This window comes from Cetorhinus maximus, chromosome 14 (assembly GCF_964194155.1).
Source record: "Cetorhinus maximus chromosome 14, sCetMax3.hap1.1, whole genome shotgun sequence".
Lineage (NCBI taxonomy): Eukaryota > Metazoa > Chordata > Chondrichthyes > Lamniformes > Cetorhinidae > Cetorhinus > Cetorhinus maximus.
This window is the reverse complement of record NC_135892.1, coordinates 24869931-24883734: the sequence shown is the minus strand read 5'-3', so window position 1 is coordinate 24883734 and position 13804 is coordinate 24869931. Positions and strand designations below refer to the sequence as shown.

At 46.2% G+C, this 13804-nt stretch overlaps 1 protein-coding gene across 1 annotated transcript; it reads left to right on the top strand.

Moving 5' to 3' along the window:
• The first annotated feature begins 6616 nt into the window (after positions 1-6616).
• Positions 6617-10835, top strand: LOC144689533 (cystatin-like). Its single transcript, XM_078556699.1, is given in 4 exon segments — positions 6617-6673; positions 6675-6956; positions 9182-9289; positions 10550-10835. Coding segments are annotated over 4 exon segments (537 nt in total). The 3' UTR covers positions 10640-10835.
• The last annotated feature ends 2969 nt before the right edge of the window (positions 10836-13804 follow it).

The following is a 13804-nucleotide window of genomic DNA, read 5'->3' as shown; positions in this document are numbered from 1 at the left end:
CTTTGCTCATTCTCCCTGTCATGCTGTCCAAGTGATTGCTGCCATGTCTGGGAGAAAGTGTGTTCTACAGAATCTTTAAGCCAGGACCACGCTACTAAGTAGGCTTCAGCAACTTGAACAAACAGTACTCACCACCAAACACTTCTAAAATCTCAACAATCAATAGCAACCAATCAGCAACTAACCTGAAAGTAGTTGATGATCTCTTTAAATAATGCTAATGGGAGATCCCTCCCGCTGCCAAATGTGTGTTCAAGCTGTGCAAGTTTGAGGCAGAACACTGACTGTAAAGTTAAGCTCCAAAATGGCACTTGCTGGCATCAAGTCAACTTTACATGCTGATTGATTGACCTACCCTGTACACTTCTGGCACATGCTCCCAATATTTCCCCAAAGCTGGTTTTTTCAACGTGACGTTCAAGCGGGTGGCAGACTGCGTCCAGCTCCTGAGGGTGTTCGAGGAAAAGAGAGACCTGCCAGAGATGAAGATCCTGATGGCGGAGCCGCTCTTTTCTCTGCCGTTGCAACGGGAACGTGTGGTGATGGTGCATCTGTACAACCCCTTCGTCCCTGTCGCCGACGTGGTCACCTTCCTCACCAGGTACTTCGATAAGGTGGGGAGCGGCACCGAGATTCGAGACGACTTGGGGATCTGGACAGGCAAACGCCTGTTTAAGGTCACGCTAAAGACCGATGGTAAGGGAGCCATTTTCCACCCTCCTTCCAGTTTCGCTATCGGGGGAAACCGTGGCTACCTGGTCTACGCTGGGCAACCCAAGCATTGTCGCTCATGCGGCAAGGCTGGTCATGTGGCGGCCAACTGCAGCGCCTCCCTCTGCAAGATCTGCAAACAGGAAGGGCACCAGACAAAAGACTGCAAACAGGCCAAGTGCCGCAACCTGTGTGGCGAGGCAGGTCACCTCTACAGGACCTGCCCCAAACGCTGCCGTACTTACGCACAGGCAGCCAAAGCCAACGAGGGGAAAGCAGAAGAAATGTTTCGTGTCACTCCAACCACCAAGGCCCCCAGGGAGCTCAACGGGACAAAGGAGGACACAGAGAGAGACAAGGTGGAGAAAGAGATTGAGGCAACAGAGAGCCAATCAACAGCACTACCCCCTGAACCTCCCAGTCCTCAGGACAGCGAATCAATGGAGGAGGAGGCAGCAGTGGAAAAGCAGCAAGGGGAGTGGCGGATGGTGAAGAACACCAAAAGGAAGAAGGAGCGAAGAAGAAGCAAAGCCATTTCCCAGAAAAGCGGCAAGAGGCGTCTCCCATCCGACATGGATGACAAGGGCAGCAGCTCTTCGGATGATGAAGTGCCAGGGCGGCACCGACAGAAGAGGCGGCAAAGCTCCAGGGCGTTGGAGGACGAGACACCCGAGCTCCAGAACATTGGAGACAACAAGGAGACCAGCGCACCCCAACTTTGCCTGCAACCTGAGGAGGCCAGTGCACCACAGCCCCTGGAATCTGGGAGCAGTGAGGCAATCCTCGCACCCCAGCTCCAGGAAGCCGGGAACAGCAACACCCCAAAGGGGGTGAGTTTTGGAGAAGCTTCTCCAGCAAAGGTCATCTCAAAACCCGCTCTCTACGTGAACCTCCAGATGCCACCTGAGCAGAACACTGCCAAGGAGATCTACCTCAGCCCATCCAAAGTGAAGGAATTTGAGCTCACTACGGGTATGAAGGAGCAGACTAAAGGTCTGGGACTCTCAGAGACAGTGGGTTTGGTAGGAGAATAAATGCTTTAAAATGGGTTTAAAGATTGTATCCATAAATGTGCGTAGCATTAAATCTACTACGCGATGTGTTGCGACCTTGGACTACCTAGCCAAGGTCAAAGCTGACCTGTTGTTTCTGCAGGAGTGTGCGATACCGCACCTCAGCTCCTACAGGCAATGGTCACGATGGTGGTCCCACGGGCCATCGATCTGGTCGGGCGGAAACGACTCTCGTTCCTCCGGCCTGGGTATTCTGCTGCGGGGAGGCAACTTCACCGTCTCCGAGGTTAAGGAGGTGGTGGGCGGGCGACTCCTCGTAGCAGACGTAATGTACAAGAACGCTCCACTCCGGTTAATTAACGTGTATGGCCCGGCACAAGGGGCTGAGCGGCTGGAGGTTTTTCAGCAGCTCCCACTGCTGCTGGCGACCTCCAGGCCGGTCATTCTGGGCGGTGACTTCAACTGCATCATCGATGCGGCTGGACGATCCAGCAGGGCCGGCAGCAGATTGGACGCTACGTCCAGATCCCTGATGGAAACAGTTAAGGATGCCAAGCTGCACGACGTCTTCAGCAACCCTGCAGACGGAGCGCAGCGTAGATACACCTGGTCGCGGCCAGACGGGTCCATTCGTTCCAGGATAGACTTCCTGTTTGTGTCCCGTGCATTCACAGTCAGATCCACCGACGTCAAGCCGGTGTTCTTCTCTGACCACTGCCTCCTACTGGCGGACTGCCACTTGGAGAAGGACCTGAGGGTGGGCAGGGGGGCATGGAAGCTAAATGTGCAACTGCTAACCCCAGAGAACATTGAGGAGCTCAAGAGGGATTACAAAGGTTGGAGAACCGTGAAACCCCTCTTTGAGTCCCTGACACACTGGTGGGAAGCGATCAAGGAAAACATCAAGAGGTTTTTCATCCTCAAAGGCACCCAGAAAGCTAGAAAGGAACAGAGGGAAATGTCCCGACTCCAGAAAAAGATGCAGAATCTGCTCCGGCTGCAGTCGATGGGGGTCGATGTCAAGGAGGAGCTCCAAGAGGTGAAGAGCCAGCAAGCCTCGCACTTTGCCTCGGAGGCCTCAAAGATCATCTTCCGTTCCAGAGTCCGCTCCGTGGAGCAGGATGAGACGTGCTCACGTTTCTTCTTCCAAAAGGTACACAGAGAGAGCTCTGTGATCAGCAGCCTGAAGGAAGAAGACGGCTCAGTAAAGTCATCACGGTCCGACATTTTGAGGATCAGCAAATCCTTTTATGCCGGATTGTATGACGTGAAGCCCACGGACAGCACGGCCTCCCAGTCCTTCCTGTCCTCTATCACGGAGGTCTTAGACCACAGTACGCGGGAGAGCCTGGACAAACCGCTAACTCCTGATGAACTGACTAAGGCCCTCGAGTCCTTCGAGAAGAGTAAAACTCCCGGAAGCGACGGCTTGCCGGCGGAGTTGTATTCGGCTCTGTGGGACTTGATCGGCCCAGACCTGCTAGGAGTGTACGAGAGTATGCTCCTGGCCGGTAGTATGTCAGAATCCATGAGTAAAGGCATCATCACCCTCATCTACAAGCACAAGGGGGAAAGGGAGGAAATTAGAAATTGGCGACCCATTTCACTGTTGAATGTGGACTATAAGATTCTGTCCAAGGTCATCGCCAATCGGGTCAAATCCGCTCTGGAATTGGTGATTCACCCTGACCAGACCTGCTCTGTGCCAGGCAGGAAGATCTCTGACAGCCTCGCACTGCTCAGGGATATGATTGCCTATGTACAGGACAGGGGTGTGGATACCTGCCTCATCAGCTTGGATCAGGAGAAGGCCTTTGACACAATATCGCACACCTACATGGTGGATGTGCTCTCCAAAATGGGGTTTGGGGAGGGAATTCGAAATTGGATCCAACTGCTCTACACTAACATCAGTATCGCAGTCTCAATCAATGGGTGGGAAACAGATAGCTTTCCGATTAAATCTGGAGTCAGGCAGGGCTGTCCTCTCTCGCCTCTTCTTTTCCTGTGTTGCATAGAACCCTTTGCCGAGTCCATCAGGAAGGATCCGGGCATAAGAGGAGTGACGATCCCAGGCAGTGGAGGCACTCAGGTAAAAGCCTCCCTGTACATGGACGACGTCGCCGTCTTCTGCTCGGATCCGCTGTCGGTGCGCAGACTGATCCACATCTGCGACCAGTTCGAACTGGACTCGAGAGCCAAGGTAAATCGTGGGAAGAGCGAGGCCATGTTCTTTGGGAACTGGGCTGACCGATCCTTTGTCCCCTTCACGGCCTAAAGGTGCTGGGGATATGGTTCGGAGGGACCAGGGCATGCGTTAGAAACTGGAAGGAGCGAGTGTCTATGGTGAAAAGGAAACTGGGCATGTGGGAGCGACGCTCCCTCTCCATTGCGGGTAAGAACCTGGTCATCTGTATGAGGCACTCTCGCTGTTGCTGTACGTGGCGCAGGTCTGGCCCATTCCAGACTCCTGCGCGATGGCGATCACTCGAGCCATCTTCCGCTTTATCTGGAGGTCGAAAATGGATCGTGTCCGCAGGGACGCGATGTACAAGCCTCTAGATAAAGGGGGAAGAAACGTGCCCAACATCGCCCTCATACTGATGGCCACCTTTGTGTGTGGCTGCATCAAGCGGTGCGTAGACCCTCAGTACGCAAACACCAAGTGTCACTACGTGCTGAGGTTCTACCTGTCCCCGGTGTTGCGAAGGATGGGTCTGGCCACGCTGCCGCGGAACGCTCCAAGTAGTTGGACCGTGCCGTACCACCTGTCCCTGGTGGAAAAATTTATGCAGAAAAACACCTTTGACCACAAGTCCATCAGGCAGTGGTCAGCACGTAACGTCCTAGAGGCCCTGAGGGAAAAGGAGAGGGTGGACCCTGTGGGATGGTTCCCCGAGCAGACTGTCAAAGTCATTTGGCAGAATGCCTCATCGCCAGAACTTTCCAACAAGCACCAAGACGTGGCTTGGCTGGTGGTGAGAAAGGCCCTCCCCGTCAGATCCTTCCTACACACCAGGAGTCTCACCCCCTCTGCACGTTGCCCTCGAGGTGGCTGTGGTGGGGAAGAGACCGTTGTTCACCTCCTTGTGGATTGTGCCTTTGCAAAGAAAGTCTGGAGAGAGATGCAGTGGTTGCTGTCGAGGTTCATCCCGAGCAGTTCTGTGACACAGGACTCTGTGCTCTACGGGCTGTTCCCAGGGACACACACCGAGACAAACATCAACTGCGGCTGGAGGATCATCAACTCGGTGAAAGACGCGCTTTGGTCTGCCCGAAACTTGTTGGTCTTCCAGCACAAAGAGTTGTCCCCGACCGATTGTTGCGGACTGGCACAATCCAAAGTCCAGGACTACGTGCTGAGGGACGCACTAAAGCTTGGGGCAGCTGCCGCAAAGGCGCAATGGGGAAGGGTCGCTGTCTAAGACCTTCCCGCCACAGCGCACCGAGAGACTGGGAACTGTTTAGAGCCCCTCGGGCTGTACAGCTCAAAATGAAAGGCTGTAAATGATTGTAATATTGTTTGTACTGATGCACCTGGTGATACATTTTGTAAAAGCTTAACCTGGATTGTACCCTTGTAATGGTGTTTTTGAAATGGTTTGGAATGTGATTGAAGATATTTTATGAATAAAGTATATTTTTGCAAAAAAAAAAAACATGCTCCCAATATTGGAGCTAATGCCCTCATCAAGATGGAGCTGCCACAGATAGCATCAGAAGTGTGTGCATGTCCTGTGGATGCCATTTTGGAACCAAAATATCACACTTGCCATTTTAAAAATGGGTGCTATCTAACTAAATCTTGAGATCCTTGTCTTGAAATATGATAGGCTGATTAATATTCACGGAATCACAGAATCATTGCATGGTTGCAACACATAAGGAGGCTATTCAGCCCATTGTGAACTTCCCAGCTCTCTGCAAGAACAACTCACCGAGTGCCACTCATATGCATTTTCCACGTAACCCTGAAAATTTTTCCGGTTCAGGTATAATCCAATTCTTTTGAATGAATTTGCCTCAGAACATTCTCAGGCACAGCATTGTAGATCCTAACCACACGCTACATAAAAATGCTTTTTCTCATGTCGTCATTGCTTCTATTGCCAATCACCTTAAATCAGTGTCCTTTCGTTCTCCACCCTTCCACCAACAAGAACAGTTTCTCCCCATCTACTCTGTCCAGACCACTCATGATTTTGAACACTTCTATCAAATCTCCTTTTAATCTTCTCTTTTCCTAGGAGAACCACCCCAGCTTGTCCAAAGTATCCACATAACTGAAGTTTCTCAACGCTGGAACCATTCTCGTGAATCTTTTCTGCACCCTCTCTAATGCCTTCACATCCTTCCTAAAGTCTAATGCCCAGAATTTGACACAATACTCCTGTCGAGGCTGAACCAGGGTTTTATACCAGTTCATCGTGTCTGCCTTGTTTTTGTACTCTATGCCCTATTTATAAATCCCAGGATTCTGTATGCTTTATATATAAGCCACTCTCTCAACCTGCCCCGCCACCTTCGATGATTTGTGCACAAATAGCTCACAGATCCTTCTGTTCCTGTACCCCCTTCAGAAGTCCAGGCTTGTTCTTTGAGCTGTTAACTTCTCTGGGGCTGTGACATTACTTTTGAAGGCACTGGTGCCAATTGTGCAAGTTGAAACTTGTAAACTGCCCATTTCCCCTTACACAACAGGGCGGCTGTGCCTGATTTATCCCTTATTGTGCTAATTTAGTTTATTGTTTTGACTCGAAAAGAGTTACACAACAGGGCGTTCCTATTACGAGAGCCTGGCCCATCAATTCTTCGGCTCAGCCCATCTATTAAATCACTCCCAAATGTCACTCAGAGCCTCGGCCCACACTCCGATTGGTTGACTAAGGGTGATGACGGAGGCAGGGGGCGGGAGGGAGGACGGGGTCGGTGATGTACGTGGCCTGGCCCCCGCGGCCGCTCTTTATAAAGCAAGCGGCGAACAGCCTCTGGACACTTCGCTTTGGACAAGACGTGAGTATGATGCTGATGGCGGTGACGCGGGGAGCGCTGGCTCTTGTGTTCCTGGAGTCTCTGGTGATATGTGCGCAGCTGCTCGGCGCGCCCGAATCCGTGTCCCCGGAGCAGCCGCAGATGCTGAAGGCCGCGAACTTCGCCATGAGCGAGTACAACAAGGAGTCCAACGACATGTACCTCAGCAGGATCATGAGGATCGTGTCTGCCCAGCAGCAGGTAACCGGGGAGGGGAGGAGTGTTCAATTCCTTCTCCAGGGGGAAAAAATGGAGCCCAAGTTTAAAGGGAGGAGTTGGGAGGGTAGGTTTCATGGGGAAGTGAACCTTAGTTCAAACTATGGGGAAGTTTGACAACATCCTGCAAGTAACTGGGGAAGGGGAAAGGTGCTGTGTGTTTTGGTTAATGCCCACCAGAGCTGAAAAAGCGATAACAAAGCCCTTTAATGTAGTATAATGTCCCAAGGTGGATATCAGGAGTGTTATTAATTAAAACAGCTTTGGTAGGGAGTCACAGAAGGAGATATCAGGACAGATGGCTAAAAGCTTGGTTAAAGATGTAGGGGTTTTAGGAGGATTTTATAGGAGGGGAAAGACAGGGAAACATTTAGGGAGGGAATTCTAGTGTTTAGAGGCCAAACAGCTGAAGGCAATGCTGTTAAGTGGGAAAGGATAAAAATTGGGAATGCTCAAGACCAGAATTGGAAGAGTGCAGATATCTCTGAGGATTGACAGGCTGGAGGAAATTACAGAGAAAGGAAGGACATTTACATGGGGGATCTTGAAAAGGATTAGGATTTTAAAATAGAGGTGCTGTTGGACCAGGAGTCAATAGAGGGCTGCAAACACAGGGGTGATGAATGCAAGTTAAAATACAGATGGCAGTGTTTTGGATAGGCACAAGTTTGCATAGGATAGAATATGAAAAGCTGGTCAGGAGACCATTGGAATAGTCAAATTTAGAGGCAACAAATGCATGGATGAGCTGCAGAAGGGATTGAGTCGGGTGATGTTATGGAGGTGGAAGTAGGTAGCCTTGGTGATAGTTAAGATAGAAAGTCCCTGTTTTAAGTTGTTCAGCTTTTAATGGAGTCCATATTTGAGTTTGGCATTGGGAGTTTTGATATAAAGTTTTTTCACACCAGGTCTAACATAGGGTCACATGACCCAATCAGTGCCATTTTGGAGTGGCCTCTCATCAAACCCCTTTCTCACTGACCCTCTGGTTCGTTGCTAATCCTCCAGCTTGCGGGTTAACTCCTGCAAGCCGAAGCTTCTCTTCTTGCCGCTCATCTCCAGAGCCTTCCTCATATCAAGAACTAAGGAAAGGGAAGCAGCAAGAGGGTGGATCAGGGAGGAGGATGTATGGTGGGCAGGAGTTTTGATGAGCAGGATTGATGGGGATGGGGATGGGAGGGTTGGGGAGTGGGAGAGATGGTGAGAGGGAGAGATGGTGAGAGGGAGGGTTAGGGAGCAGGATGTGTGGCAAGCAGAGGGTTGGCAAGAGGAAGGGTCAGGTAGCAAGTGGGAGGTAAATAGTTATTTCATTTACCAATGTAGGAATTTAGCAATGTAAGTATATCAATTTGCGGTGTTTAATGTTCCTTTCTGATAAAGGCCCTGCAGAACCTAATTGCAGCCTTTACATTGGTTATAATGGGAAAACTATTCGCTAAATGTTTTTTCACTTAAACTTCCCATTTTCAGGCATGCAACAAATGAGGACTTGGCCTGTGTGGTCAGAGTTCATTTTGTAGGCAAGCACAGCAAAGATGCTGTGAAAGAGGGCAGAAATGGTTTAATGTCTCCTCCTAAATCAGCACCTCTGGCATTGCAGCACTCCTTCAGTGCTGCACTGAAGTGTCAGCCTAATTATGCGCTGAGATGTCTAGAGTGGAGCTCCAACCCACAGCCTCCTGATTCAGTTAAGAGTAGTTCCACTGAGACAGGGGGAATACAACAGGAGCAATGCTAAAATATGAACTCAATAACTTTGAATTAAAAGACTTTTCTCAACGGTCACAAATGAAACTTTGATTTGCCACTCAAAACTGCACCACAAACTTCCATTAAATCACTGACTGCAAATTGTACTGGGCAGCTTTTCAGTTTTGCTTTCTATGTCAATAAGCGGGTTTGCCTGGAAATGGAACTGCATAGTGACAGACAGTGGCAAACCAAAGTTTTATTTGTGCAGGTTGAGAACAGTTGAAGGATTAACAGTTAGTTAATAAATTGTGAAAATTAGAATTTCTGGCACAAAATTCCTGTTGTGTCATGCTTAATTCAGATTACTGGAGATTACATTTTGTGCAGAAATGAATTTTCAGGAGTGGACTGTATTTAACACTTGCAAAAAATAATTCTTACATTTTGGTTCATGCCTTCAGATTTTTTACTAATCTGGATTTGGTAATTGTTTTTAACATTACCTTTCTTCCTTTCAGATTGTTTCTGGGATAAAGTACATTATTCAGGCTGAAGTGGGGAGAACACAATGCAGACACGGAGCGGTTGATGATCTGGAATCCTGTAACTTCCATGAAACCCCACAGGTAATTTTACATTAATGGAACACAGTTTGTGGATTTTGGGTTCTGTTTAGTAGTCTCTGGCCCACATATCTGCGGGAGAAATTCATTACCTGTTTTGTTAATGGTGTCCACTTCAAATAGTCTTCTCTACAAAACTTTCTTTGTGCCAATTCTGATGCTTTGTAGGTCAAACATTTTCTTTAGATTATTTGGATTCTTTAAATCTGAATAGACTTGTCTTGGAGCTGCATCCTGCACACTTGTTTTGGAGTGCACCTTGAAGTTATGTATGGGGGCTTTTCTCAATCCTAGACTGATTTTGTAACACCTGTATCCAGATTTTCCCTGAAAGGAAGCAAGTGGCCCTGTAACTTGCAGCAGAATTTGTGCTCTTCATTAGTTGAGAGCAGCCTAGCTACTTTCTTGATGTATAAGGTTGTTCCTGACGAGGGAATAAATTCTATGGGGAAGGGATGTGGAAGGGAATAGAAGGCAAAATTTGTCTCTCTAGAATGAGAATAAAGTCTTACACATTAGTGATGAGGCCAAAATATAACCTTGAAGTTTATAATGGTAATTCTGATTTTTCTAGAAGCTAGCTCTAGCTTGAACATATGTCTCCTTCATGACTTGGGTGTTAATTGAGTTATTAGAAAAGGCAGGAGAAGATTGAATACACAGATTACTCACTCGCCTAAAATGATAGGAACTAAAGAGGAGAAAAGGTGAAGTGATAATATCGGCAAAGCTTTCATCTTTAATTATATGGAAACATCCATCTAATCTATAGATGTAATTCCTTCTAGCTAGATGACCATGTTATTTGTATTTATTTTGTACTGTATCATACAATTATATATAATTCTGACCTTTTTGTAAAACATTATATACCAATGTTATAATGCTGATATGTTTGAAAAAACACTTATTCACAACAGAATGGTGCTTGCTGATATAAAGCGAGGATAAATTTTAATAATGGGTTCTTGGGTAACTTCTAATGTTGTGCAGGAATAATTGTATTAAGAATGCATTGTAATCTTAAAGTACTTGGTGCTATGGCAAACACAACAAAAATACTGTTTTCTTGATTCACTGAACATTTTAAACACACATCAGTTTTCTCTAATGGATTAAAACACTATATTTCTAGTCTAAGACATCAGTGGAAATTGAGTTTCTACCTGGTTTAAACTACCCTTTTGGAGCAGGCATGACTTAATCTAGGTAACAAGAATGCACCCGGAAAGGGAATCTAATTTCCAACTATTAATTTTTCAGAAAACACTTTGCAGCTTTGAGGTTCTCGTAGTCCCTTGGACCGAAAACATTTCTATGATAAAGACGAACTGCAAACCATCAAACAACTGAATTTCTGCATTGCGGCAGATTAATTTGCGTTTGGTTAACAGCTATTTGACGATAAGCTCCTGCTGTGCTTTCAGTATACTAATAGCAACCTTTGCCTTTATTTTATAGAAATCGTGATATATGAATGTTAAATGCATCACCTACACAGCAAAATCACTGTAGCTTCCATTAAAATTAAATAAAGATGCCTAACACTCCCCTTGTGTGACTCAGCAACTGCTATATTTCTTTCTTGACCTTCGTGCATCTTCAATCTAATAAATCCTGTCTTCCGGAGTGTGGTATTGCCAGTATTTCCTACTGTTCTAGGGAAATCTTAATTAACACCCTTGATTTTCCATGGATGGAAGAAACCAACTCTTGCAGGAAAATTGCTTCCTCTAAAAATGTTGATCTTGAGAGTCTCTTGGGGATGGATGAAGTACAGTGATAAATTAATCTTGATCCCAGAACAGCAATTATCAGTAGACAAGTTAGGAAAAGCTACTGGAGGCTGTTAAAGGGTTGTGTTTCTTATTCTTGACTAGGTTGAGTTAATTGAATCAAGATGAGATCTGATTGTGACTTCTGCAAGTTCACTAGTGCTCTATATTTTACCACTGCCCCAAGAGAACATCTAAGGCACCATGTAACAGAAGCATGAACATCAGCATTTTAGATGTGCTAATTTGTGGTAGATAAATTGATACAGCTATTGGGTGAGCATTTTAATGGCTTTTATTGGTGTAATGTCAGTGCATAATCGGGGTAAGTAATTTAGAGTCTACTGTTCTGCCACAGTTTAAACTAATTTTCTGTCACAAATCCCATGCTTTCTGTCCACTCCTGTGATCAATCCTTGAATTCTAGCTAACTACTTAAATGATGAGAACCAGTGACAATTCAGTTCTGAGTTTCCCACTCTATGCTCTCAAATTACTGGTGGTAACTTCAACTAGAAATTCTATAGTGCAGCATTTAATATCATCAGCTGGGGATAGTTGAAGGAAAGGAGCTATGTTGTTACAGCTGGGAACCGCAATTTTCAGTGATTTTCATAGTTTGCCTCCATGTTCCTGGCCAATTAGAGGTGGCGGATGGGTTGTGGAGGTCCCTGCTGCAGACAGTGCAGCCCACTGCAAGGGAAGCTGGCAGCCTTCACTGACCATTTGGGGACACTGCTGAGGCCCAAGTAGCAAGAGCAGAAAGGACACGCTGAAGCTGCCATCAACATCAGGGCAGCTGGGACCTTGTTAGGTCCATAGTGATTATAGAGATCCCTCTCAAATTCCACATTCAATGGCAAGGCTGTGACACAGGAAGGCAGCAGACTTGCCATTTTCTGCTGGTAGCCCATCATTACTCATTGTCAATTCTGACGCAGCTATGATCGCCTGCTGTGAAGCTGCTGCCTTGTGGTTGTCAAGGGTCTGACACAGCAGAATGGCCATGTAATGCTGGCAAAGTTGCCATGTGGTGTGAAAGTGGTCAATAGTCACTCAACAGCTTTAACTGGCAACACACTGCCAGCAGTGCATGCCCATCCCAATCAACGCAAATATCACCAGAGGACGGATCTCATCTGCAAACTGGCCCAATGCATTTTTTCAGAATTTGCTTGCTAACCCTCCATAGGCATAGAAAAATTCAGTCTGAGAAGAGGCCTACTGATTTTTCTCTGCCTCTCAGCCACTCAGTGAAATGTTAGACAGGGTCAGGAGAGATCTGAAACCCTTTCCCTTACTGTTCGTAATCTGTTTTTTGAAAAGGAAGATGTTTGTGTTTCATAACTTTGTCGATTTAGAGGATTATTTATTCACACATTCACCCTGAAAGTCTAAACGCTACATTATTCAAGCACACACAAGGATAAAGTTAAAGAGAATTTTTACAAGTTGTAAACAAGAGAATAGTTCACATGTTAAACTTGCTGTAGGAAAACCAGTTGTTGGTCTGGCGAATGTGATGCTTTCTCTCAAAGGGTAGTTTGGGCGGTTTCAATAATTGTAGTCTTATATCAGGGATTATTGTAGGATTCCCTTGAATAAATGGATGTTCAGCAGGTCACAAAGTTAGTCACTTGTAGTTTCTTTTTAACAGGCGATCAAGTTTCTTTACAGGTGGATTTGGAATAGGAATCAGGCTAGGAGCCATTTTAGATGTAATAGTCTCCAAGTTCAAAAGGTGTGGGTCTAACCCTTTTCTGCTGCTGATGTCCTGCACTGGTGTGTAAACTGCTTGAGTTTCTCCCAGGGTCTTGAGATAAGTACAATTAGTTATACGAAGACAGTTTCAGTCACATGATCAACTTCCATTGTTCACATAATAGTTTGGATCCAGGGTGATTGATATACAATGGGGGAATGATTTGTAACACAACATACCAGCTACTAGCTCACTGGAAGACCTTATTTGATATTCCATCCTCATGTCTCTGACATGTCTGGCTGTCAGTGTTTGTTTGATCTCTTCCATTCAGCTAGTAAGAACACACCTGAAACTCATTTGCATTTGAGAACTTTTCAGAGGCATTTTCGGTCATGAGTTAATCCTTTGTGCAGAAATTGCAAATGTCACCTGGCCCTTGGCAGCCATCTTCAGAGTCTTGTTTGTGTCCCCTTTTTAAAAATAAAAAAACAGTTACAGAAAATTATATAGTAAGTTCTGTCCATGTTTAAAGTTATGGAAAGGACTTACCTTCACTGGGCATGACAGTAGGATTTGCAAGAGCAGGTGTGATTCCTGACATTCCTACCCTGGTATGGCATTGTGGAAATTCTGTAGTTAGTTGTTCTAACGTGAGATTTGATAAAACAGCTGTTTTCCAACTTGTTGGCAGTAAAAGATTGAAGCTTAATAATTTGCTAGCCTCATCTGTCTGCCTTTGCAAAACTTGGAGTAGCATATGTGAAGACATTCAATTTCCAGTTCAGACCATGGTGTTTCTATTATTGTTGAATTCTTGGATTATGATATGGTATAATTAGATACCGGGAATAAAGTTATACTCAGTCTAACATGTTTGGGCTACTTGCAGGAAAGACCAGCATTATTGCAACAATATAAAAGTTGTGTCGAAAACATGTAACAGGATCATCTCTGATCACCTCCCCATCACGTTCAATCACATTACCACCACATTTTGAGCTTTGTACTAAATGTCAGTAGCAGCTGTGTCTCTAGTGG